General features: G+C 45.2%; 1 protein-coding gene across 1 annotated transcript in view; it reads left to right on the forward strand.

Moving 5' to 3' along the window:
* The window catches only part of LOC140726118 (dysferlin-like), a 388,334-nt gene that overhangs the window by 34,662 nt on the left and 327,444 nt on the right, over positions 1–26,228 (forward strand). Inside the window, 2 exon segments of the mRNA XM_073042070.1 lie at positions 5,042–5,097; positions 8,262–8,353. Of these exon segments, the coding sequence (XP_072898171.1) occupies positions 5,042–5,097; positions 8,262–8,353 (148 nt within the window).

Genomic DNA, 26,228 nt, shown 5'->3' on the forward strand with positions numbered 1-26,228 from the left:
GGAAAATGTTACAGCTGTGCTCAGTCAGGCCAGACTGAAGAACTCGTCTAGTGAGATGTTATGGGTGGAATTGAAATATAAGATATGTATGACCGAATTATTAGGGCTAAGTTATAGACCACCCAACACAAGTTGGACACAACTGGACACAAGTCCACAGGAGATGGCAGTGTGCCACATACTGGACACAGGAGATGGCAGTGTGCCACATACTGGACACAGGAGATGGAAGTGTGCAACATACTGGACACAAGTCCACAGGAGATGGTAGTGTGCAACATACTGGACACAAGTCCACAGGAGATGGAAGTGTGTCACATACTGGACACAAGTCCACAGGAGGTGTAAGTGTGCTACATACTGGACACAAGTCCACAGGAGGTGTAAGTGTGTCACTTACCGGACACAAGTCCACAGGAGATGGAAGTGTGCCACATACTGGACACAAGTCCACAGGAGATGGAAGTGTGCCACATACTGGACACAAGTCCACAGGAGATGGAAGTGTGCCACATACTGGACACAAGTCCACAGGACTCTCTAAATTTCTGAGGGATTTAGAGAAATACATTTGTAGAGAGATTGCAGGCTGTTTTAAGAAACAAGGTTGCTATAGTAGATGATTTTAACTTTCTACATATTGACTGGGACTCTCACACTGTAAAAGGGCTGGATGGGATAGAGTTTGTCAAATGTGTTCAGGAAAGTCTCCTTAATCAGTACGTAGAAGTCCCAATGAGAGAGAGTGCGACACTAGATCAGCTGTTTGGGAATGTCACCTTTTGCAGGTGATGAAAGTTTGTGTAGGGGAACACTTTGCATCTAGTCGTTATAATGCTACTAGCTTCAAAGTAAATACAGAAAGAGATAGGTCTGGTCCACAGGTCAAGATTCTAAATTGGTGAAAGACTAATTTTGCTGGTACCTGAGAGGATCTGGCAAGTGTGGATTGGGACAGGCTGTTTACTGGCAAAGGCATACTCGGTAACTGGGAGGTCTTCATATGTAAAGAAAAATTGAGGACACAAGGCTTGTATATGCATGTCCAAATAATAGGTAAAGATAACAGGTTTTAGGAACCTTGAATTTCAAAAGATATTGAGGCTGTGGTTAAGGAAAAGAAGGAAGTGCACAGTAGGCAGGGACAAATTATGTGCTTATGGAATTTAAGAAATGCAAAAGAACAGTTAAAGGAATCAGGAAGGGTAAAAGAAGACATGAGTTTGACCCAGCAGCCAAGATGCAGGAGATTCCTAAAGGATTCTGCAGGTACGTTAAGAGCAAAAGGACTGCAAGGGACAAAATTGGACCTCTGGGAGATCAAAATGGTAATCTATGCAGGGAGCCAAATGAAATGGGGGAGATCTTAAACGGATTTTTTGCATCTGTAGTTACTCAGGAGACTGTCTATAGTAGTGAAGCAAGCAGCGAAGAGATCATGGACCCCATACAGATTACAGAGGAGGTGGCGTTTGCTGTCTTCAGGCAAATTAGGGTGGATAAATCCCTAGGGCCTACAAGGTGTTCCCTTGAACTCTGTGAGAGGCAAGTGCAGAAATTACAGGAACCCTAGCAGAGATACTTAAATCATCCCTGGCAACAAGTGAGGTACCTGATGATTGGAGGATAGCTCAGGTTGGTCAAGAAGGTTCAATTGCTTCGCATTCAAGATGAGGTAGTAAATTGGATTAGACATTGGCTTTGTGGGAGGCCTATGACTAATGGAGTGCCACAGGGTCAGTGCTGGATCCATTGTTGTTTGTCATCTACTGTGGTGCTAGAAAGTTTGTGAACCCTGAAGAATGTTCTCTATTGCTGTATAAATATGACCTAAAATATGATTAGTTCTTCGTGTAAGTCCTAAAACTAGATAATGAGAACCCAATTAAACGAATAACACAAAAAACATTGTACTTGTTCATTTATTTATTGAGAAAAATGATCCAATATTACATGTATTTGTTGGAAAAAGTATGGAAACCTTTGCTTTCAGTAACTGGTGTGACCCCCTTGTACAGCAATAACTTCAACCAAACGTATCTGCTAACTGTTGATCAGTCCTGCACATCAGCTTGGAGGAATATCAGGCCATTCCTCCTTACAAAACTGCTTCAACTCTGAGATGTTGGTGGGCTTCCTTGCATGAAATGCATGCTTCAGGTCCTACCACAAAATTTCTATAGGATTAAGGTCAGGAGTTTGACTCAGCCATTCCAAAACAAATTTTCTTCTTTTGAAACAATTCTGTTGATGATTTACTCTTGTCTTTCAGATCATTGTCTTGTGCATTATCCAGCTTCTATTAATCTTCAGGTGACAGATTGCTACCCTGGCAGTCTCCTGTAAAATGTCTTGATACAATTTTGAATTCATTGTTCCCTCAATGATTGCAAGCTGTCCAGGCCTTGAGGCAGCAAAGCAGCCCCAAACCATGATGTTCCTTCCACCATGCTTCACAGTTGGGATGAGGTTTTGGTGCTGGTGTGCAGTACCTTTTTTCCTCCAAACATGCAATGTGCATTTCTGCCAAAAAGTTCAACTTTTGTCTCAACTGTTAACAAAACATTGTAGAACATCCAGGTGGTCTTTTGCAAACTTGAGATGTGTAGCAATGTTTTTTTTTGGAGAGCAGTGGTTCCCTCCGTGGTGTCCTTCCATGAACACCATTCTTGTTCCGTGTTTTTCCTATAGTGGACACATGAACAGAGACTTTAGCAAGTTCTAGCGAACTTCACAGATTTTTTGCTGTTACCCTCGGGTTCTTTTTCACTTCCTTCAGCATTGAAATACAAAATTATGAGGGGTATAGATAGGGTGAATGTAAGCAGGATTTTTCCACTGAGATTGTGTGGGACTTGCAACCAAAAGTCAGGGCGTAAGGTGAAAAATTTAAGGGGGACATGAGGGGAAACTTCTTCACTCACAGGGTCTTTAAGGTGTGGAATGAGCTGCCAGCAGGAGTGATGGATTCGGGTTTGAATTTAATTTTTACGAGAAATTTGGATAGGCTCGTGGATGGAAGGGGTATGGAAAATTATGGTCTTGATGAGATTAACGGGAGCAGGTAGTTTAAATGGGACTAGATGGGCCTAAGGACCTGTTCCTGTGCTGTACTTCTCTGCGACTATGACTCTAATAAATTGATAGTAATACCCATGGCATAGGCTAAACACCAGACTGAATCAATTGCAAGGGATGATTCAGAGAATGTTCATGGGTTTATTATTGTCATATGTACTGAGGTACAGTGGACATTTCTCTTCAAAGCTTGTGGTGTAGAATAACTGTGGTGGAGGTGTCGTGTCCCATCATTACCGATTGTGGCCTGTAAGACTGATGGATGGGACAGAGTGATTGTCTGCTGGAAAATGAGGTTGGGAAAATGGCAGAAAGAGAGAGAGAGTGAGGTGTTAGTGATGAAGGATGAAAATATTTTAGCATTAAGAAGAGATGTACCATGAGGTAAACGGGAAGCGGAGACTTTATAAGTAGAATTAAGAAATAGGAACACGTTTAAGATTCCAGTGAGAATTGTGCATGGGAATACCAGAAGCAGATTTGACCTGGCATAATGCATAACTGCGGGAATAAGGCAAACATGTTGTAAAGGCAGAGTGGTTTTAATGCAGCATTCAAATTTTCACATTGATTGGTGGCAGTAGATGAGGTCAAAGTTCAAATGCATTTATTATCAAAGGATATATACTGTATACAACCTTGAGATTTATCTCCTTGCAGGCAGCCACTAAGCAAAGAAACCCAATAGAACCCATAAAAGGAAAAAGGATAGATCTTCAAATACCCAATGTGCAGAAAAAAAATCATGCAAACAATAAAAGTAAGCAAATAACATTCAGAACTGAGGTTCAGGCAAGTGAGTTCACAGCCACGAAGCCAGTTACAGCTGATACAGGAGTCCGTCAGTTTCAGGCCACAGCTTTAGTTCAGCGTTCAGCACAGAGATGAGTAAATGTTGCGAGCAGTGAGGTGAACACTTGCTTGTCCATCTCTGGCCCCGATACCCTGACCTTTTCAATTTGGCTAGCCCTTAAATTGACCAAACAGCGGGTCGTTCTTTGCTATTGGACCTGGCCCCTGCTGCTTTGATACACTCTCGAACCCAAGATCTGCTGCCTTGTTTCAGTCCGTACCAGACCTTGCCAATCCGGCCTGGGGCTTAAATCAGTGAAACATTGGCTTGTTTCTTGCTCTCAGGCCTGGACTGCACTGCCTCGTCTCAGATTTGCCACTTTGATCAGCTCCAAGCCTGCTTCAGCAATGGCCAAACATTGGCTCACTCCCTGCTCCCTGCTGCCTCGATTCAGCCCATACACGCCTCGCCATAACTGTCCTACACCTTTGAGACTTCAATTCACGCAGGTCATATAGGCAGTACAAAAGCACAGGCTATTGGTCGTACTGCTCGCTTTTGAGAGAAAAAGTGTGACTGATAAAGTAATTAGTAATTTTGTTTGCTGCCAGTAAGTCATCGCTGTGCTTAAACAGCATCTTAAGCAGGAAGCACTTTTCAGATGCCAGAGTGTGTTAAGAATATGGCATGAACATCGATTTTTCGAACATTCGGTGATGCCCCATCCCCCCTTCACATTCCCCATTCCCTTTCCCTCTCCCACCTTGTCTCCTTGCCCACCCATCACCTCCCTCTGGTGCTCCTCCCCCCTTTTCTTTCTTCCATGGCCTTCTGTCCTTTTCTTTCAGATTCCCCCTTCTCCAGCCCTGTATCTCATTCACCTATCAACTTGTCCCGCTCTTTACTTCACCCCTCCTCCAGGTTTCACCCATCGCCTGGTGTTTCTCCCTCCCCTCCACTCACGTTTTAAATCTACTGCTCAACATTTTTTCTCCAGTCCTGCTGAAGAGTCTCGGCCCGAAATGTCGATTGTACTTTTTACCACAGATGCTGCCTGGCCTGCTGAGTTCCTCCAGCACTTTGTGTGTGCTGTTTGAATTTTCAGCATCTGCAGATTCTCTCTTGTTTGTGATAAGAATGTAGCTGACAGATTCTTCCATTCCATTGCAGGTGTAAAGAAGAAGACCAAAGTCATCAAGAACAACTTGAATCCTGTGTGGAATGAGGTGAGGTGTTTGTGGACATTCATCTAAATGATGACCTTGTGCAGTAGATAACACTGATCAGGCTATAGTCTTGTTAACCTAGCTTCACAGGTCTCCTTGAGGCAATTTACAGAAAGAGAATCAGGTTTATTATCACTGACTTGTGTGACAGTACAGTGAAAAGACATAAAATTACAAAACTAAATCATGCAAATAAGTGACTTACAAGACAGTCATAGAGATGTACAGCACAGAACCAGGTTGAAACAACTTAAACTGCCTGATCCCATTGATCTGCACCCAGACCATAGACCTCAATATCCCTCCCATCCATACACTTATGCAACCTTTTTCTGAAGATTGAAATTGAGCTCACATGCACCACATGAGCTGGCAACTCATCCCACTCTCTCAGGACCCTCTAAGTGAAGATGTTTTCCCTCATTTTTCCCTTAAACTTTTTGCCTTTCACCCTTAACCCATGACCTCAGTGGTAAAAGCATGCTTACAAGTGTACCCTACCTATACCCTTCATAATTTTGTAAACCTTTACCAAGTCTTCCCTCTATCTTCTATGTTTTACCTACTCAATCTTTCCATATGATTTTAGGTCCTCTGGACCCAACAACATCCTTGTAAGTTTTCTCTGTACTCTTTCAACCTTATTTACATTGTTTCTGTAGGTAGATAACCAAAATTGCATACAATACTCTAAATTAGGCCTCACCAATGTGTTACACAACTTCAATATAACATGCCATCTCCTGTATTCAGTACTTTGATTTATGAAGGCCAATGAGCCAAAAGCCTCTTTACGACCTTAGAATTAGAATTAGATTTTAGATTCCTTTACTAGCAGAAAATATATGCAATATACAGCCTGAAATTTGTACTATTCACAAAAGAATCCACAAAACAAGAAACCCCATAGAATGAATGATAGAATGAAATCCCCCTCCCCTTACCCTTCACAGACCCCATCACCCCAATATTAGATGCCACTTTCAATGAATTATGGACCTGTATTCCCAGATCCCTTTGTTCTACCACACTCCTCAGTGCCCTACCGTATGAAGGTAGTGTTCATAGACCACTTGGAAATCTCATGGTGGAGGGGAAGGTGTTTATGATTTGTTGAGTGAGAGTTTCCAGAAAGATTAAAGATTTGTCACATGTACTTTGAAAGGTACAGAGAAATGCATTGTTTTGTGCCAATGACCAGAACAGTCCAAATATTACAGCACCGGCAATTAGCCATCAGTGATCCAGGTTCAATTCTCACCACAGTCTACAAGGAGTATTTATGTTTTCCCCATGACCGCGTGGGTTTCCTCCGGGTACTCTGGTTTCCTCCCACATCCCAAAAACGTATGGGTTAGTAGTTAATTGGTCACACAGATGGATTTGGGCAGCGTGTGCTTGTTGAGCCTGTTACCGTGCTGTATGACTTGTGTGCATCGGAGAACCAGGTGGCGTTGAGCCTCCAAACATCTTCGTACAAGAGTACAGACTGCAGCTGGATGGCTGGGTCAGGGTGCCCGTGGTTCATATCCTGAACCAGTTCCAACATGTCCTGTAGACCAGCTCCAGCGGGAGGTTTGTCAGAATTGATGTGAGGTCATAAAATTAAAAGTTAGTTTTATTTGTCACATGAACATCGAAACCTACAGTGAAGTGCATCGTCTGCATCAATGACCAACTCAGTTTGAATATGTTCCGTGGGCAGTCCACAAGTGTTGCCCTGCTTCTGCGACAACAACTTACTAACCCTAACTCGTATGTGGGAGGAAACCAGTGCACCCAGAGGAAACCCGGGCAAACTCCTTATAGACAGCGGAAGAAATTGAACCCTGACTGCTGTTCACAGACACAGTTCCTTCTCTCTGTTGGTAGAAATGAGAAGAGGGAATGTTAGGGTCCTAAGTGATAGATACCACTTTCTTGAGGCACTGTGTTATGAAGATATCCACGATGGTGGGGAGGGTTGCGCTTGTGCTGGAGCTGGTTGAGTCTACAACCCTCTGCAGCCTCTTGTGACGCATTGCATTACCCCCTCCATACCAGACGGTGATACAACCAGTCAGAACGCTCTCCACTATACATCCGTATAGTGCACCAATTTTCCTGGGATCTTTCTATGCCCACGTGGACTACTGCATTTCTTAGACTGCAGCAGTGACTACATTTGAACATCGATCAGAATATCATCGGCATAGGTCGTAAAATTTGTTAACTTTACAGCAGCAGTACAATGCAAGACATGATGATAGGGAGAAATAGCTTTGAATTACAGTACGTGTATATATATTTATTTAAATTAGGTAGTGCAAAAACAATGTAGTGAGGGAGTGTTCATGGGTTCAATGTCCATTTAGAAATCTGATGGCGGGGGGAAGAAGCTGTTCCTGAATCATTAAGTGTGTCCCTTCAGACTCCTATAGCTCCTTCCTGGTGGTAGCAATGAGAAGAGGGCATGTCCTGGGTGAAGGGGCTCCTTAATAATGGATACTGTGTTTTAGAGGCAATTCTCCTTGAATTCTCCTTGAAGATGTCCTGGATACTATGGAGGCTAGTGCCCACGATGGGGCTGACTGAGATAACAACTCGCAGCAGTTAACTTCAGTCTTGTGCAGTAGCACCCCCCAGATACCAGACGGTGATGCAGCCAGTTAGAATACTCCCTGTAGAAATTTGCAAGTGTGTTTTGTGACATATCAGACCTCCTCAAACCCCTAATGAAATGTAAGCTTTCTAGGATGTCCTGAACCCTGACTGACCTCAGTCTGCAACAGTGTGGCCACGTGGGTTCAGAGAATAAAAGTGATCTGATAGAGATGAACAAGATGACAAGAAGTATAGATCGAGTGGATAGTCAGAGACTTTTTCCCCAGGTTTGAAATAGCTAATAAGGTGACATAATTTTAAGGTGACTAGGGGAGTGTATAGGGGTGATGTCAGAGGTAAGGTCTTTCTACAGAGAGTGGTGGTGTGTGGAACACCCTGCCCGTGGTGGTAGACATATTTAAGAAACTCTTAGATAGGCATAAGGATGATGGAAAAATAGAGGGCTATGTGGGAGGTAAAGGTTAGATTGATCTTGGAGTAGATCAAAGAGTCAGCATAACATTGTGGACCGGATTGTCTGCACTGTACTCTACTAAACTTGAGTGGTTTCTTGCACACAGGGCTTCGAATGGGACTTGAAAGGAACTCCGCTGGATTCGGGTTCTGAGATCCACGTGGTGGTGAAAGACCATGAAACCATGGGCAGAAACAGGTAGGACTTCGCTGGTTGTCCATGAAACACCATTCCAGTTGAGGTGCTGGTGTGTCCCAACCACCCCACAGCAGATCTGCAGGAGATGGCTTCTGTCCACCGATGGTATGCTGACCTCCATCAGTCAGGGCATGAGTGTAGAAGGTGGGGCGTTATGTTGCGGTTGTACAGGTCACTAGTGAGGCTGCATTTGGAATATTGCATTCAGTTTTCTGCTAGGGAAAAGCATGATCCTTAACAGATGAGAAAATGTAATTTAAATTAATGTTAGTAATTGTGTTAGTCACTGTTTTTGTCTCTGCGGATATTGGAGTTCTGTGGCATGGAAATTGTAATAAATGTATTTTGCAAAAGAAAAGTGGAATCCTAGGGCAGAGGAGGGTCCCTGGAGTGGAAGAGGAGGGTGTGTTCCCCGGAGCAGAGATGGAGGTTCACTGGCCCGGATGGGGAGGATGGTATCCCTCGACACCATGTGTTTCCTCTCCATGGTTATTCAGGCACGGACATACCCTCAGAACATCGCCAGGCACTCATCCTGGGCGGAACCCTCTGCTACCGATCTCCAGGACCCACGGAGAGCTATCTCTACCCACCTCAGGAGCATGTTTACTAGGGCATTCTCTTTCCTCCTTGTCCTCTCCTCGTCTGCCCTTCCTGGATGCAACGCATAAAAATAGGGTGGGGCTAAAATGCAACTAGAAGGCGAGGAACAGCCTACTTAGAGGCTGCACACATTCTCTTTCAGACAACAGAAGGGACAGAGGCTGGGAGAAAATCTTTTTCCATGTTGGGACACCTCAGAACAGGTGCTGCTTCCCTCCTCCATGCTGGGGTCCCAGTGGAAACCCATTTACAAGGGTGTCTTTCCCATGTACATTGGGTACCTGGGGTGGGGAGTGATGAACAGAGAGGTGCCCTGTAATAACTTCAACAGCTTGTACACGGATCTCCCAGCCACCCGCCATTGGGAGAACCAATACACCACAAATACGTGGAGTGTGAGAGATTACAGCCTCGAATGGCACATTTGCAGGAGCGGCTCTTTGCCTTCCAGTTCCATTTCAGCCCTTCCCTACGTGTATCCAGTAAGTTGGGGAGCGTGGGTAAGGAGGAAGAAGATGCCAAGCATATTCCTGGGACTGGCTAAGATAGCTATCTGTGGGTCCTGTAAGTGGGCAGCGCAGAGTTCCAACTGCCTGGCGACATTCCAGGTGTACGTTCGTGCTTGGATAACCCTAAGGAGGGAACACGCGGTGTCCCAGGACCAGTGGACACCCCAGGAAATGTGACATCCTCGACAGGGATGGGATCATTTTAATCTAGTTTGTGTTAGTTTGTCACTGTTTGTGTGTTTGTTGTAGAATGAAATTTATAATAAATGTTTTTTTTTGTTAAAAAGCGAGTTACCCAGTATGGAGGAGGTCCTTGGCAGGTAGAAGGTTTGTACAGTAATGGCCCTAGATGTCCAGTCCCACTGCAAATCTCACTGCCACATGGAGTGGCCACTGTGGAAATCCCAGAGGGCAGAATCCCCAGAGCAACACACACAAAACACTGGAGGAACTCTGCAGGTCAGCAGCATCTATGGAAAAGGATAAATAGTCGGCGTTTCAGGTTGAGACCTTTCATCAGGACTGAGAAGGAAGTTGGGGGTGGGGAGATGCCAGAATAAATAGGCGGAAGGAGAAATTGATATTGATGCCATCAGGTTGGAGGGTAACCAGACAGAATATAGGGTATTAAACCTGCCCAGACACGTCCTCCCTCACCTCCACTCAGGGTCCTTCCAGGTGAGGTAACACTTTACCTGCGAGCCTGCTGGGGGCATCTATTGTGTCTGGTGCTCTCGATGCACCCTCCTCTACATTGGTGAAACCCGTCACAAATTGGGAGACCGCTTCTTTGAGCACCTCCGCACCATCCGCCACAAGCGGGACTTCCTGGTGGCAAAACATTTAAATTCCTATTCCCATTCCGACATGTTGGTCCACCGCCTCCTCTGTGCCAAGGTGAGGGCACCCTCAGGTTGGAGGAGCAACACCTTGTATTCCATCTGGGTAGCCTCCAACCTGATGGCGTGCAAAACTGGGCTGAGTAGTGGCAGATGGAGTTTAACCCAGTAAGTGTGAGGTCGTTCATTTTGGCAGGTCAAATATGATGGCAGAATGTCTGACCCTGGTCAGACACCACTTGGAGTACTGTGCTCAGTTCTGGTCGCCTCACTACAGGAAGGATGTGGAAGCCATAGAAAGGGTGCAGAGGAGATTTACAAGGATGTTGTCTGGATTGGAGAGCATGCCTTATGAGAATAGGTTGAGTGAACTCGGCCTTTTCTTCTTGGAGTGAAGGAGGATGAGAGGTGACCTGATAGAGGTGTATAAAATGATGAGAGGCATTGATCGTGTGGATAGTCAGAGGCTTTTCCCCAGGGCTGAAGTGGCTGGCATGAGAGGGCATAGTTTTAAGATGCTTGGAAGTAGGTACAGATGTCAGGGGTTAAGTTTTTTACACAGAGAAGTGAGTGCGTGGAATGGGCTGCTGGAGACAGTGGTGGAGGCGGATATGGTAGGGTATTTAAGAGACTCCTGGATAGGTACATGGAGCTCAGAAAAATAGAGGGCTATGGGTAACCCCAGGTAATTTCTAAAGTAAGTGCATGTTTGGCACAGCATTATGGGCCGAAGGGCCTGTATTGTGCTGTAGGTTTTCTATGTTTCTATGATTATCAATGTCTCCTTCCGGCAATCAAATTCCACCCCCCCCCCCCCCCCCGCCAATCCCCACTCTGATATTCACTTCTCACCTGCCTATAACTTCCCCTGGGTCCAGTGCTCCTTGCCTTTCTCTTACGGTTCACTCTCCTCTCCTATCAGATTCTCTCTTCTCCTGCCCTTTATCTTCCCCACCCACCTGGCTTCACCCATCACTTCCCAGTTGGACTCTTTGCCCTCCCCCTCCCCCCCACCCCACCTTTTCTATCCTGGAGTCTTCCCCCTTCCTTCTCAGTCCTGAAGATGGGTGGGTCTCAGCCAGAAATGTCAACTGTTTATACTTATTTCCATGACAGCTGCCTGACCTGCTGAGTTTCACCAGCATCTTGTGTGTGTTGCTTTGGATTTCCAGCATTTTCTTCCTGTTTGTGTAGGAGTTCTGGATGGATTAAGGATCAGGACTATTTGTTTAGTGTGGTTGTATTTTACTGATATTTTCCGTGTGCTTGTTATCTTGTACGTGCTATGTGTGCTTTGTGCTGTGCTTTGCACCTTTGACCCTGGTGCAAAACAAGGGAAAATCTGCAGATTCTGGAAATCCGAGCAGTGCACACAAAATGCTGGAGGAACTCAGCATCTATGGGAATGAGTGCAGTCGATGTTCTGGGCCGAAATGTCGACTGTACTTTTTCCCATAGATGCTGCCTGGCCTGCTGAGTTCCTAGAGTAACACTGTCTCGTTTGGCTGTATTCATGTATGGTTGAATGACAATTAAACTTGAATTGGGCCTCCAGGAGACAGAGGAGATCTTGCTGTGTATTGGTTTATTCATGTAAAGACTAATAATAAATTTATTTGTCTCAAACATTGAACCATCAGAATCAGGTTTAATATCACCGGCGTATGTTGTGAAATTTGTTGTTTTGCGGCAGCAGTACAATGCAATACATAGAAATAAAAACTGTAAATCACAGTAAGAAATATATTTTTATAAATAAATTAGGTAATGCAAAAAGAGAGCAAAATGAAAAAAAAAACATTGAGTTCAATAGCTCCATTTAATATCAGAGTGTATATAATTTATAACCTGAAATTCTTGTTCTTCAAAGACATCAATGAAAACAGAAGAGTGCCCCAAAGAGTGAGTGACAGTAACCCCCGCCCCCCATGTACAAGCAACAGCAAAGCAATGATCCTTCCTGTCCCACTTATTTCAGCAAACAAAAAGCATCAGCTCCCTCTACCCAACAAGCACGCAACAGCAAAGCCCCCAAGCAAAAGACAATGATCTGCAGTGCAACAAAAACAAATTGTTCACCCAGCAAGTTGGCATACCACTGGCTCTCTCTCTCAGACAAAAAGGTGCCACCCTTTCACAGTGAGAGGGGAGACCAACAAAGACAAACAACTTGCTGATTTACAGTGTTGAAGACTGAGTTTACAGCTTTCTGCAGCTTGTTTTGATCCTGTGCAGTGCTCATCCAGTTAGAATGCTCTCCATGTACACCTGTAGACATTTTTGACTGTCTTTGGTGACATACCAATTCTCCTCAAATTCCTCAAAATATAGCCGTTGCCATGCCTTCTTTGTATTTGCATCAATAGAGTATGTTGGCCCCAGGATAGATCCTCAGAAATGTCGACACCCAGGAACCTGAAACAGCTCATCCTTTTCACATATAGCATCATAGAGACAGGCACTTCGGCCCATCTAGTCTATGCTGAGCTATTTAAGCTGCCTACTCCCATGGACCTGCAGCAGGACCACAGCCCTCCATACCCCTACCACCCATGCACCTTTCCAAACTTCTCTTAAACGTTGAAATCGTGCGTGCATGGACCACTTGCACTGGCAGCTCATTCCACACTCTCACCACCCTCTGAGTGAAGAAGATTACCCTCATGTTCTTTTTAAAATTTTCACCATTCACTCTTTATCCATGACCTCTGGTTGTAGTCCCACCCAATCTCAGTGGAAAAAACCTGCTTGCATTTACCCTGTCTACGCCCTTCATAATTTTGTACACCTCTATCAAATCTCCCCTCCGTCTTTTAAGTTCCAAGGAATAAACTCCTAACCTACTCAATCTTTCCTTATAACTCAGGTTCTCCTGATCCGGCAACATCCTTGTAAATTTTCTCTGTATTCTTTCAACCTTATTTACATCTTTCCTGTAGGTATCTGGCCAAAACTGCACGCAATTTTCCAAATTAGGCCTCACCAATGTCTTATACAACACATCATAACATTATCATCTCCTGAAGTCAGTATGTTGGTCTACGAAGGCCAATGTGCCAGAAGCTTTCTTTATAATCCTATCAATCTGTGACGCCACTTTCAATGAATTGTGGTCCTGCTTTCCCAGATCTCTTTGTTCCACTGCACTGCTGATCCCTCGATGAGGATTGGTGTTTGTTCCCTTGACTTGCCCCTCCAGAACTCCACAAGCAATTTCTTGGTTTTACTGACATTGAGTGCAAGGTTGTTGTTGTGACACCACTTAACTAGCTGATCTATCTCACTCCAGTATGCCTCCTCGTCACTATTTGACATGCTGCCAATAATAGCTGTGGTCACTGGCAAATTTATAGTTGGGGTTTAAGCTATGCCTAGCCACACAGTTGTAGGTGTAGAGAGAGAAGAGCAGTGGGCTAAGCACACATCCTTGAGGTATACCAGGGTTGATTGTCAACAAGGAGGAGATGTTAATTCTGATTCACCGAAACATAGTTATTTGCATCAATGACCATCACAGTCCAAGGATATCCTAGGACAGCTCACAAGAGTCACCACACTTCCAGTGACAACATAGCCTGCCCAAAGCTCACTATGTTTTGGACTGTGTGAGGAATCCCACGCGGTTATGGGGAAATCGTACAAACTCCTTACAGACAGGGGAGGGAAATGTATTGCAGGCACTGTAAAGCTTTCCACTAAATTCTATATTTCTGAGCCGTCCTGTGGTACTTGCATCATGATACAGTGAAAAGCTTGTCTTGCACACTGTTCATACAGATCAGATCATTACACAATGCGGTGAGGTAGAACAAGGTGAAACAATAACAATGCAGAATAAAGCATTACAGTTATAGAGAAAGTGCAGTTTGGGTAAATGGTGAGGTGAGTGAGGCTCCCCCCCCCTCCCACCATTCTAACCAATTTTTACAGGAGCACTATTGATAGTATCCTGACCAGCTGCATCACCGACTAGTACGGGAACTGTAAGGCTTCTGACCCCAAGTCCCCACAAAGGATTGTGAGGACAGCTGAGAGGGTCACTGGGGTTTCTCTTCCACCCACCTGAGATATTTATCAGGAACTCTGTGGATGCAGGGCCTTTAGCATTCTCAGTGATCCCTCCCAATAACCTCTTTGCAACATGCACAACACGCCGGAGGAACTCAGCAGGTCGGGCAGCATCTGTGGAAACGAACAGTCAACGTTTCGGGTGAGGCCCTTCATCAGGACACAAGGTCTCGGCCCGAAACATTGACTATTTGTTTCCACGGATGCTGCCCGACCTGCTGAGTTCCTCCAGCGTGCTGTGCGTGTTGCTTTGACCCCAGCATCTGCAGAGTATTTTGTGTTTACTGCAATCTCTTTGATCTCCTACAATCCGACAGGGGTTGCCATAGCATTAGGACAAGAACTGTTCGGATGGGAAACAACTTCTTCCCTCCGGCCCTGAGACTACTGAGCTCCCGGCCACCACCCAGGCCTCATCACTCATGAAGAGGCAGTAGCGTTATACTCTTTACTTTTTAACTTGTGTTGTAAATGCACCTTATTATTTGTTAATTTATTTGTGGTAATATTACTTTATGTGTTGTGTGTGAGCTACATGTACTGTGGTCAAATTAATTGTGGAGTAGGTTTATATAAGTTATCACCATGTTGTGGGCTGAAGGGTCTGTACTACCAACTTACACTGGGACAGTTTTGATCAAAGTAAATCCATTATTAAAGTACGTATGTGTTGCCGGGTACTACCTGAAAATCATTTACTTACAGACATTTACCGAAAAATAAAGAAATACAATAATTATGAAAACCTTTACATAAACAAGACTGACAAATAACCAATGTGCAAAAGGAGACAAATTGTGCAAAGAGATCTATGAAGGAGACGAGTTGAACGTGAGTGTGTAGGTTGTGAAATCAGTTCATTTGAGGTGAGTGTAGTTAACCATACCAGCACAAGAGTCTGATGGCCACCCTGTCATTGAATTGATGTCATTAAACTGGAAAGAATGCAAAGAGGATTTTTGTAAGATGCTGTTGGGACTTGTGGGCCTGAGCTACAGGGGAAGTTTGGGCGGGCTGGGATATTATTCCTTGGAGCATCGGAGATTGGGGAGTTTCCAGCAGATGTTTTGCGGATGCTGGAAATCTGAAATAAAAGCAGAGCAGCTGGTTCTGGTTTTGTTTCGGTTTTCCAGCATCCGCAGCTTTTCCCCACCTCCTGTTAAGGCTGAGACTTGGAGCAGGTGTGAGAGTCACTTTGATTACGGGTTGTGTATATCATCAAACCGGATCAAGCCGTCTCTGACACCCAGCGGCTCACCACACCCAGTGTTTACAACAGCAGCCTGTAGGTGGGCCGTGGGTCAACAAAGTGGAATGGTGAAGGTTGCATCAAAGGTTCCCACAGACTCACTGACTGTTGGCCAGAGAGGGAGGATGGTCTGAAAGCAGGTACTTGTACAGTAACACATCACGGAATTATCCCAATTCAAGCTGAACAAGGGGCCTAACTGAACACAGAACATAGAAGACATACTAATGTCACATTGTGAAGACATACGTGTTAGGATTACTGAGAGGGACGTGCTAAGTAAGTGCTGGAAGCACGGTGGAACATTTATGATGCAAATAACATAGTTTAGTGTATGTGTTGATGTACGTGTGACAAATAAAATGTATCTATCTTTATCTTTAGAACAATATGGAGCTTTTAGTCCATGATGTTGTGCCATCCTTTTAACCTACTCTTCAAAGTTCAAAGTAAACTTACTGTCAAAGTACAGAAATGTCAGCATATACAACCTTGAGATTCATTTTCTTGCAAGCATAGACAATAAACCCATAATAATGACCATAATAGAATCAACGGAAGACCACACCCACTTGGGCATTCGGCAGCATTGAAAAGATAATACACTGCACAAATACAAAAGTTAATTAATAATAATAAATAAATAAGCAATAAGTACAGAGAACCTGAGATGAAGGTTCCTTGAAAGTGAGTCCACAGGTTTTGAAACAGTCAGAAAAGGGGCGAGTGGAGTTATCCACATTGGTTCAAGAGCCTAACTCAACCTAAACCTGAAGGGTTGAGTCCTGAGCCTCTTCCACCTTCTTCCTGATGGCATCAGCGAGAAGTGAGTCCTGGGTGGTGGGGGGTCCCTGATGATGGCTGCTGCTTTCCTGTGACACCCTGTACAGAAGTACCTAACCCTTCCGTTCATTTTTCTTTTATCCGTGTGCCTATCCGTGAATCTAATATCCAGCCTGATTGGAGATCATCAGCATGGCTTTGTGAAGGTGCAGATTGTGCCCCCTAAGCTTGACTGAATTCTTTGAGGATTTGACAAAACACTTTGATGAAGGTAGAGGAGAGGATGGTGGTGTATATGGATCTTTTGTCAGGTTTCTTCATGGTTGACCCATTCAGAAAATCAGGAGGTATGGGATCCAGGGAAATGTGGCCATGTGGATTTAGAATTGGCTTCCTCGTGGAAGGCAGAGGGCGGTGGTAGAGGGAGCTTATTCTGCCTGGAGGTTGGTAAAGAGTGATGTTCCTCAGAGATCCATCTGGATCCCCTGCTCTTGGTGATGGTCATAAGTGACTCGAATGAGGAAGTGGAACTGGGCGTTAGTAACTTTGAAGATGACATGAAGTTTGGCGGTGTTGTGAAAAGAGTAGAATGTAGTTGTAGGTTATAATGCGACACTGACAGGATGCAGAGCTGGTCTAAGAAGTTGCAGATGGAGTACAACCTGGAAACCTGTGAATTGATCCATTTTGAAAGGTTGCATTTGAAGGCAGAATAGAACGTTAATGGCAGGATTCTTGGCAGTGTGGAGGAACTGAGAGATCTTCGGGTCCACATTCATAGACCCTTCAAAATTGCTGTGCACATTGATAGGGTGGTTAAGAAGGCATATGGTGCATTGGCCATCATTAGTTGGGGGTTTGTTCTATAAAACCCTGGTTAGACCACACTTGGAGTGTTGTGTTCAGTTCTGGTTGTCTCATTATAGGAAGGATGTGGAAGCTTTAGAGAGAGTGCAGAGGAGATTTACCAGGATGCTGTGTTATGAAGCTATGTTGAGTGAGCTGGGGCTTTTCTCTTTGGAGTGAAGGAGGATGAGAAGTGACAATAGAGGTGAACAAGATGATAGGACACATTGATAGTGTGGGCATACGGAGACTATGTCACAGGGCAGAGTTGTCTCATGTGAGGAGACATAATTTAAGCTAATTGGAGGGAAGTATAGGAGGGTTGTCAGAGGTTAGCTTTTTGCAGAGAGAGTTTTGAGTGTCTGGAATGCACTGCCAGGGTAGTGGAGAGGCAGGTACATTAGGGAGGTTTGAGATTCTCTTAGAGAGACACATGGATAATAGAAAAATGTAGAATGATGTGGGAGAGAAGGTTTGGAATGACTTTTGAGTAGGTTAGAAGGTTGGCACAAAATCGTGTGTGTACTTTTCTATTCTATAATCTATGTCCTTGGGAAAAAATCTGAGTGAATTCACCCAATCTATGCCCCCCCCCCCCCCCCCCCCCCGCTTATACGCACCACTATCAGCTCATCCTTCAGTGCTCTCTGCTTTAAAAAATAAAGATCTACTCTGGCTAACCTCTCCCTGTAACCCTGGCCCTTGACTTCTGCAGACATTCTTGTAAATCTTTGCTCTCTTTTCAGTTTAATCACATCCTTCCTGTAGGATGGGAAACAATATTGTGGAGAAAAGAAGCTGGGCCTGAGGGGCTGCAGGAAGTCTGAATGAGGGCTTTGGAATCAATGGGCAATCATTCGGCACCACGTGAACTGGCAGGGGTGGGTCAGAGGGAGCTTCACTATGAGTCTGTCCCAGAATTGTGTGATGGGACGGTGTGGAGAGAGTTTCACTCTGTGTCTGATACCGGGAGTGTGTGATGGGACAGTGTGGAGAGAGCTTCACTCTGTGTCTGACCCTGGGAGTGTGTGATGGGACAGTGTGGAGGGAGCTTCACTCTGTGTCTGACCCCAGAATTGTGTGATAGGACAGTGTGGAGGGAGCTTCACTCTGTGTCTGATACCGGGAGTGTGTGATGGGACAGTGTGGAGGAAGCTTCACTCTGTGTCTGACCCCGGGAGTGTGTGATGGGACGGTGTGGAGAGAGCTTCACTCTGTGTCTGATACCGGGAGTGTGTGATGGGACAGTGTGGAGGAAGCTTCACTCTGTGTCTGATGTGGGGAGTGTGTGATGAGACAGTATGGAGGGAGCTTCACTGGGAGTGTGTGATGGGACAGTGTGGAGGGAGCTTCACTCTGTGTCTGATACCGGGAGTGTGTGATGGGACAGTGTGGAGGAAGCTTCACTCTGTGTCTGATGCGGGGAGTGTGTGATGAGACAGTATGGAGGGAGCTTCACTGGGAGTGTGTGATGGGACAGTGTGGAGGGAGCTTCACTCTGTGTCTGATACCGGGAGTGTGTGATGGGACAGTGTAGAGGGAGCTTCACTCTGTGTCTGACCCCGGGAGTGTGTGATGGAACAGTGTAGAGGGAGCTTCACTCTGTGTCTGACCCCGGGAGTGTGTGATGGGACAGTGTGGAGGGAGCTTCACTCTGTATCTGACCCTGGGAGTGTGTGATGGGACAGTGTGGAGGTAGCTTCACTCTGTGTCTGATACCGGGAATGTGTGATGGGGCAGTGTGGAGGGAGCTTCACTCTGTGTCTGATGCGGGGAGTGTGTGATGAGACAGTGTAGAGGGAGTTTCACTCTGTGTCTGACCCCGGGAGTGTGTGATGGGACAGTGTGGAGGGAGATTCACTCTGTGTCTGACCCCGGGAGTGTGTGATGAGACAGTGTGGAGGGAGCTTCACTCTGTGCCTGACCCCAGGAGTGTGTGATGGGACAGTGTGGAGGGAGCTTCACTGGGAGTGTGTGATGGGATGATGTGGACGGAAACTTCAGTCTGTATCTGACCCCGGTGTTTATTTGTTGCTTTATTTTTCTCTGAATTACTAATTTTGAAAGTTATCACTGTGGGTAATTCAGTTGGAGGAACTGGAGTCTGAATTCTTTTGTTGTTTGTCTTCATCGCTGGTTCCCCTGTGTAAACTGTGGGAAATGGAACTCCTTCCTGTTTCCCTCGTCTTGAATGCTGAGGCGTGAAAAGAACTTCCCTTCAGACAGCATGTAGTGTACCATTGCCATGGGATTTGCCCTCTGATCCAGCCATGTTCAACAGTTTTCTGTTGCTCTAAAATTTGTGGCAGCCCAACTTCGTGTCAAAAAGGTGCTCGGGTCAGTGTTGTTGGTCTTGTTGGGAGTGAAGTCACAGTTGTTACCCCTCAGCCATCGGGCTCTTGGACAAGAGAGGATAACTTCACTCACCCCAGTACTGAACTAATTCCACACACTATGGTCTCACTTTTATGGATGCTCTAACTTGTGTTCTCAATATTTATTGCTTATTTATTGATTATTCTTTTCTTTTAGTACTTGCACAATTTGTTGTCTTTTGCACACTGATTCTTTGTTTCTGTTGTGTTTGGTTGTTCATTGAATCTGTCGTGTTTTACTATTTATTGTCAATGCTTGGAGGCCACTCAGCCCATTGTGCCTGTACTAGCTCTTCAACTGAGGCATCGTCTTAGATTCAGTTAATCATACTACATGAAAACAGGCCCTTCAGCCCAAATGCCAATACTGACCAAGATGCCTACCTGGCCCAAATCCTTCTAAACCTTTCCGATCTATGTAGCTGTCTAAATGTCTTTAAAACCTTGTAATTGTACCCACCTCTCCCACTAGGCCTTTCCTATCCATGTAGCTGTCCAAATATCTTTTAAAGTACCCACCTCCACCACTCCCGCTGATAACTTGTTCCACAGGCCCACCACTCTCTGGGTAAAAGTTGCCTCTGAAGTTCATTTTAATCATTCCCTCCCACCTACATCTAGTTTTTCATTCCCCTTCTTTGGGAAAAGACTGCCTATTTTCCCAATCTATATCCCTCATGATTTCATGCACTTCTATAGGGTTAGTCACCTCTCAGTCTCCAGCATTCCAAACAATAATGCCCCAGCCTGCCAAACCTCTCCTATGCCTCTTTGCCATCAGATTTCTGAATGGGCAATGAGCCCATTCAGAAATGGGCAATGAGTACACTCACTCACTATTTTCCCTCCCACATACACAAGAAAATCTGCAGATGCTGGAAATCCAAAGCAACACACACAAAATGCTGGAGGAACTCAGCAGGTCAGGCAGCATCTATGGAAAAGAGTAAACAATTGATATTTTGGGCTGAGACCCTTTATCAGGACATGAGTCCTCCAGCACTTTTTGTGTGTCACTATATTCCCTATCTTTTGCTCCCTTTTTGCACTATGTATTTAACTTAATGTTTTAATACATGTATTCAGGTGGCAGTTTGGAGATGCGTCTCCACTAAAGGAGGTGTAAGGTGTTCCTTCCCTCCGCTCACCTCAAGTCACCCTTGGGCAAGGTGTAGCACTTGCTTAGCCACCAATGAGGGTCATGTGAAGCCATGGGAGCAGGTGGTGGATGTTCATATGAGCAGCTGGTGCATATCACAAGTCCTGATTAAGTGGCCACTGACGCCAGATAGACAATGTCTGAAGAGTATTGATAATGGCTGGGGTCACTCGTCTTGTAAAGACACTGCCCAGCAGAAGGCAATGCTAAACTATTTCCGTAGAAACATTCACAGTCATGAAAAAACCATGATCACCTGTGTCATACGATGGCACATAAACGATGATGTCATACGACACGGCACATAACGAACGAACGGATGAAGCGGCATTTGTATAAGTACATAGAGGAGAAGGGCTGGGAGGGTTGTGGGACAAACAAGGTGATGCACCATCAATAACCCTCCGAGATGTGAGGTGAGATATCGGCTTTTATTGACTGGAAGAAAGAACAAGCAGCAATTGACCACCATGCTACATCCTGGAAACTGAGGGCAGGGCTCAGGCCTCAATCGCCTTTATACCGGGGTCTGTGGGAGGAGCCACATGAGCAGTTAGTAGGGGGGGCGTGTCCAGACAGGTATATGTAGTTCACCACACAAGGGCAAGTGGGACTAACAGGGAGGAGTCCGTGCTTGGCATGGATTTGTTGGACTGAAGATCCTGTTTCCGTGCTGTCGTGCTCTATCCCTCTGTGACTGTACAGAGAGAGTGCAGTACAGGTAGACAAACAAAGAGCGAGGGTCACAGTGAGGTAGATTGGGAGCTCAAGAGCTCACTTTTAGAAAGGGAGAGGCCTGAATCCTGTGGTACGTGATCTTAGACTTTGGTATCTTCATCGGCGAGGCTGAATAACCAGCCACCAAGGAAGTGTCAATCTGGTAAATAAATGGAGTGTGAGGGCCAAGGAGAAGAGGTTTGGGAGATGAGGAGTTGGTGCTTAGTGCTTTTAATATAGCAACATAACTCAGCTGCTGGCACTTGGCTTCCCACAGGTTGCCAAGTCTTCACATCGAAAATTGAACAGTACAGCACATCTAGGCCCATGATGTTGTGCCAAAGTTCTAACCTACTCTAAGATCAATCTAACTCTTCCTTCCTACATAGCCGTCCATTTTTCTATCATCTATGCACTGACCTAAAAATCTCTTAAGTGTCTCTAATGTATCTGCCTCTGCCAGCATACCCAGAAGGGCGTTTCACACACCCATCACTCTCTGTGTATAAACACCCTACCACTGATATCCCCTCTGCACTCTTCTCTAAACACTTTACCCTTGTATTAGTCACTTCCACCCTGGGGGAAAGTCTCTGACTGTCCACTCTATCATCTTGTACACCTCTATCAAGCCACTGCTCACCCTCTTTCACCCCAAAGAGAAAAGCCCCAGCTCGCTCAGCATACCACTTGGTTTCTTCATCGGCTTTGACGTGTAACAAAGTCATGGAGGTTGACGTATAAATGCAGGGTGATGATTTTGGGTGTTACCTCAGCACAAAGATGTGCCGGATGTGAGCTCTCTGGTTTAATCTGACATCTGAAATAAACAGGCAGAATATTATTTAGATGGGGAGAGAATTCAAAATGCAGAGATGCAAAGGGACCTGAGAGTCCTTGTGGAAGATACCCTAAAGGTTAACCTCCAGGTTGAGTCGGTTGTGAAGAAGGTGAATGCAATGTTGGCATACATTTCTAGAGATACAGAATATAAGAGCAGAGGTGTGATGTTGAGGCTCTATAAGACACTTGTGAGACCATACTTGGAGTATTGTGTACTGTTTTGGGTTCCTTATTTTAGAAAGGATGTACTGACATTGGAGAGAGTTCAGAGAAGATTCATGGGAATGATTCCAGGAATGAAAGGATTACCATATAACAATTACAGCACAGAAACAGGCCATCTTGGCCCTTCTAGTCTGTGCCGAATGTTTACTCTCATCTAGTCCCACCGACCTGCACTCAGCCCATAACCCTCCATTCCTTTCCTGTCCATATACCTATCCAATTTTTTTTTAAATGACAAAATTGAACCTGCCTCTACCACTTCTACTGGAAGCTTGTTCCACACAGCTACCACTCTCTGAGTAAAGAAGTTCCCCCTTGTGTTACCCCTAAACTTTTGCCCCTTAACTCTCAACTCGTGTCCTCTTGTTTGAATCTCCCCTACTCTCAATGGATAATGAGGAACGTCTGGCAGCTCTTGGGTTGTATTCCCTGGAGTTCAGGAGAATGAGGGAGATCTCATAGAAACATTCCGAATGTTAAAAGGCCTGAACAGATTAGATATGACAAAGTTATTTCCCATGGTAGGGGATTCTAGGACAAGCGGGCATGACTTCAGGATTGAAGGACGTCCTTTTAGAACTGAGATGCGGAGAAATTACTTTAGTCAGAGGGTAGTAAATCTGTGGAATTTGTTGTCACAAGCAGCTGTGGAGGCCAAGTCATTGGGTGCATTTAAGGCAGATAGGTTCTTGATTAGCCAGGGCATCAAAGGGTATGGGGTGAAAGCAGGGGAGTGGGGATGACTGGAAGAATTGCATCAGCCCATGATTGATTGGCAGAGCAGACTCGATGGACCGAATGGCCTACTTCCTCTCCTATATCTTATGGTCTTATTAACCTTGGTTAGATCACACTTGTGTTCAGTTCTTGTCGCCTCATTATAGGAAGGATGTGGAAATTTTAGAGAGGCTGCAGAGGAGATTTACCAGGATGCTGCCTGGGTTAGAGAGCTTGTTTTGTGTGGACAGGCTGAGCAAACTAAGGGTTTCTCTCTGGAGAGAGTGGATGAGAGGTGATCTGATAGAGGTGTACAAGAGGCATAGGTAGAGTGGACAGCCAGGCACTTTTTCCCAGGGTTGATATGAGGGGCATAATTTTAAGGTGATTGAAAGAACGTACAGCGATAGGTATTTGTAGAACGTGATGAGTGTGTGGAATGCTCTGGCAGGTGCAGACACACTAAGGACATTTAAGCGACACTTAAGTGAAGCACATGGACGATAGAAAAATGGAGCGTTATGTAGGAGGGGAGGGTTAGATTGATCTTGGAGTAGGTTAAGGGGTCAGCAAAACATCGTGGGCCAAAGAGCCTGAACTGGGCTGTGTACTGCTCTATAACATACCTGCCGTCTAACTTAATGCTGGCGTTCCCCGGATCTGCTTAGCCTGAGCTCCACCTTCATTGAGCTAAGTGGATGAACGTCCAGGAAAGCCGGGAAGTTTCCCCAGGATAATTGATCATCACAGCCTTTTGTGCTGTCATTGAGCATCCTGGGGACGTCAGGAAACTCCTGCCACTTCGCTGTGGGAATTTCTCCTTGTGATCTTTCCCTGTATAAATACTCTGTGAAATTCTGCCCCACCCTCATCCAATCATCTCCATGCTTCAGCTGTCCCAGCAGTATCAAAGTATATCATTCCTCCTTCCTTCAGAAAACAACTTCTGGCTTTGGATGTGGTGCAAAAGATGTTCACTAGATTGAATCTAAATCTGAAACAGATTTGAATCTGGGATAAGGAGGGACCAGGTTGCCTGTGACTATGTTCACTGGAATTTAGAAGAATGAGGAGCAATCTTATCGAAACATATAAAATTATAAAATGAATGGATAAGATTGAGTAGTTTCCACTGGTGAGTGAGACCCGAACAAAGTTACAATGCCGCAAGATCTGGAGGAATATATTTAGGATGGAGCTGAGGAGATTGTGGGGAGATTTGATAGACGTATGCAAAATTATGAGGGGTATCGATAGAGTTAATGCAAGCAGACTTTTCCACTGAGGTTGGGTAAGACTACAATTGGAGGTCATGGGTTAAGGGTGAAAGGTGAAATGTTTAAAGGGAATCTGAGGGAGATCACCTTCACTCAGAGGGTGGTGAGAGTGCAGAACAAACTGTGGTGAACTAGATATACCTGTCTGGGCTGCTCCTGTGGCTTCTCCCACAGACCCCTGCTGACTGCTCCTGTGGCTCCTCCCACAGACCCCTGTATAAAGGCGACTGTGACCTGTTGCCCTGGCTCATTCCCCAGGATGTAGTGTTGTTCATTCTTCCAGTCAATAAAAGCCGATACCTCGCTTCCTACGTCTCAGCGTGAGTTATTGATGGTGCATCACAAACTGCCAGCGGAATTGGTAGAGGCAGATTCGATTTCAACGTTTAAGAGAAATTTGGATAATTACATGGTTGGCAGGGGAATGGAGATGGTCTGGGTGTAGGTCGAAGGGATTAGGGAGAATAGTTTGACGGTCTAGGGAGGCCAAAGGGCCTGTTACTGTGCTGTAGTGCTCTACGATTCTATGAGGAGATGTTGGTAGGAGGGGTGATGGCTGCCTCATAGAAATTGAAAACTATCAGAGGCTTAGATAAGGTGGATTGTGAGAGGAGTCCAAAACACAGTGCAGTTTAGGGTGAGAGGGGAGATTTTAAAGGAACCTGAGGGACAACTTTTTCACTTTGTGCTATGGAATGGCCTGCCAGAGGAAGTGGCTGAGGCAGGTACAATAGTATCATTTAAGAAACACTTGGACAAGTACATAGAGGGGAAGGGGCTTAGAGAGATGTGGGCCAAACATAGGACATTGGGACTAGCTGGATGGTAGAGTTGGCATGGACTGGTTGGCCCAGAGAGTCTGTATCCCTGCTATGTTGCACTGAGAGTCTTTATCTGGTGCCACCTACCTGTGATCTCCTGCAAATAGCTTTTTCACTGCAATTGTGTATACATGTGCTTGTGTGTATGGCAATAAATTCAACTTTGTCTTTGTTATGGAGAGTGCAGAGATTTACGAGAGTGTTGCAAGGACTCTGGGGCCCAAGTTATACTTAGGGGTTGAGCAGGCTGGGACTTTGTTTCTTGGAGTGTAGGAGGCTGAGAGGGGACTGCGAAAGAAAGATTAGCTTTATTTGCCAAATGTACATCAAAACCTTGCAGTGAAATGTATCATTTTGTGTCCAATTAAATCAATGAGGATTGTGCCAGGCAGACCACTAGTGTCACAGAGTCATAGAAAAGTACAGCACAGAAACAGGCCCTTTGGCCCATCAAGTCCATACCAAACCATTTAAATGGCCCAGTCTCATCAACCTGCACTGGGACTATAGCCCTCCCATTCATGGACCTATCCAAACATCTCTTAAACACTTGTTCGCACTGTCATGACCCTCTGAGTGAAGAAGTTTCCCCTCATATTCCCCTTAAACATTTCACCTTTCACTCTTAACCCTTGCCCTCCATTTGTAGTCCCACCCCTTAGTGGAAGAAGAAGCCTGCCTGCATGTGTGATGGCATCTGTTAGTCTCGCAAGACCATGGATCTGCACCTGGAAAGTTTTGTTCTCTCCAGGGCGCAGGGCTCTCCAGTTGCCCAAGCTGCAAGTCTCCTCTCTCCACGCCACCGATGTTGTCCAAGGGAAGGGCAAGGGCTGATACAGCTTGG

The sequence above is a fragment of the Hemitrygon akajei genome, chromosome 4, assembly GCF_048418815.1.
Source record: "Hemitrygon akajei chromosome 4, sHemAka1.3, whole genome shotgun sequence".
NCBI lineage: Eukaryota > Metazoa > Chordata > Chondrichthyes > Myliobatiformes > Dasyatidae > Hemitrygon > Hemitrygon akajei.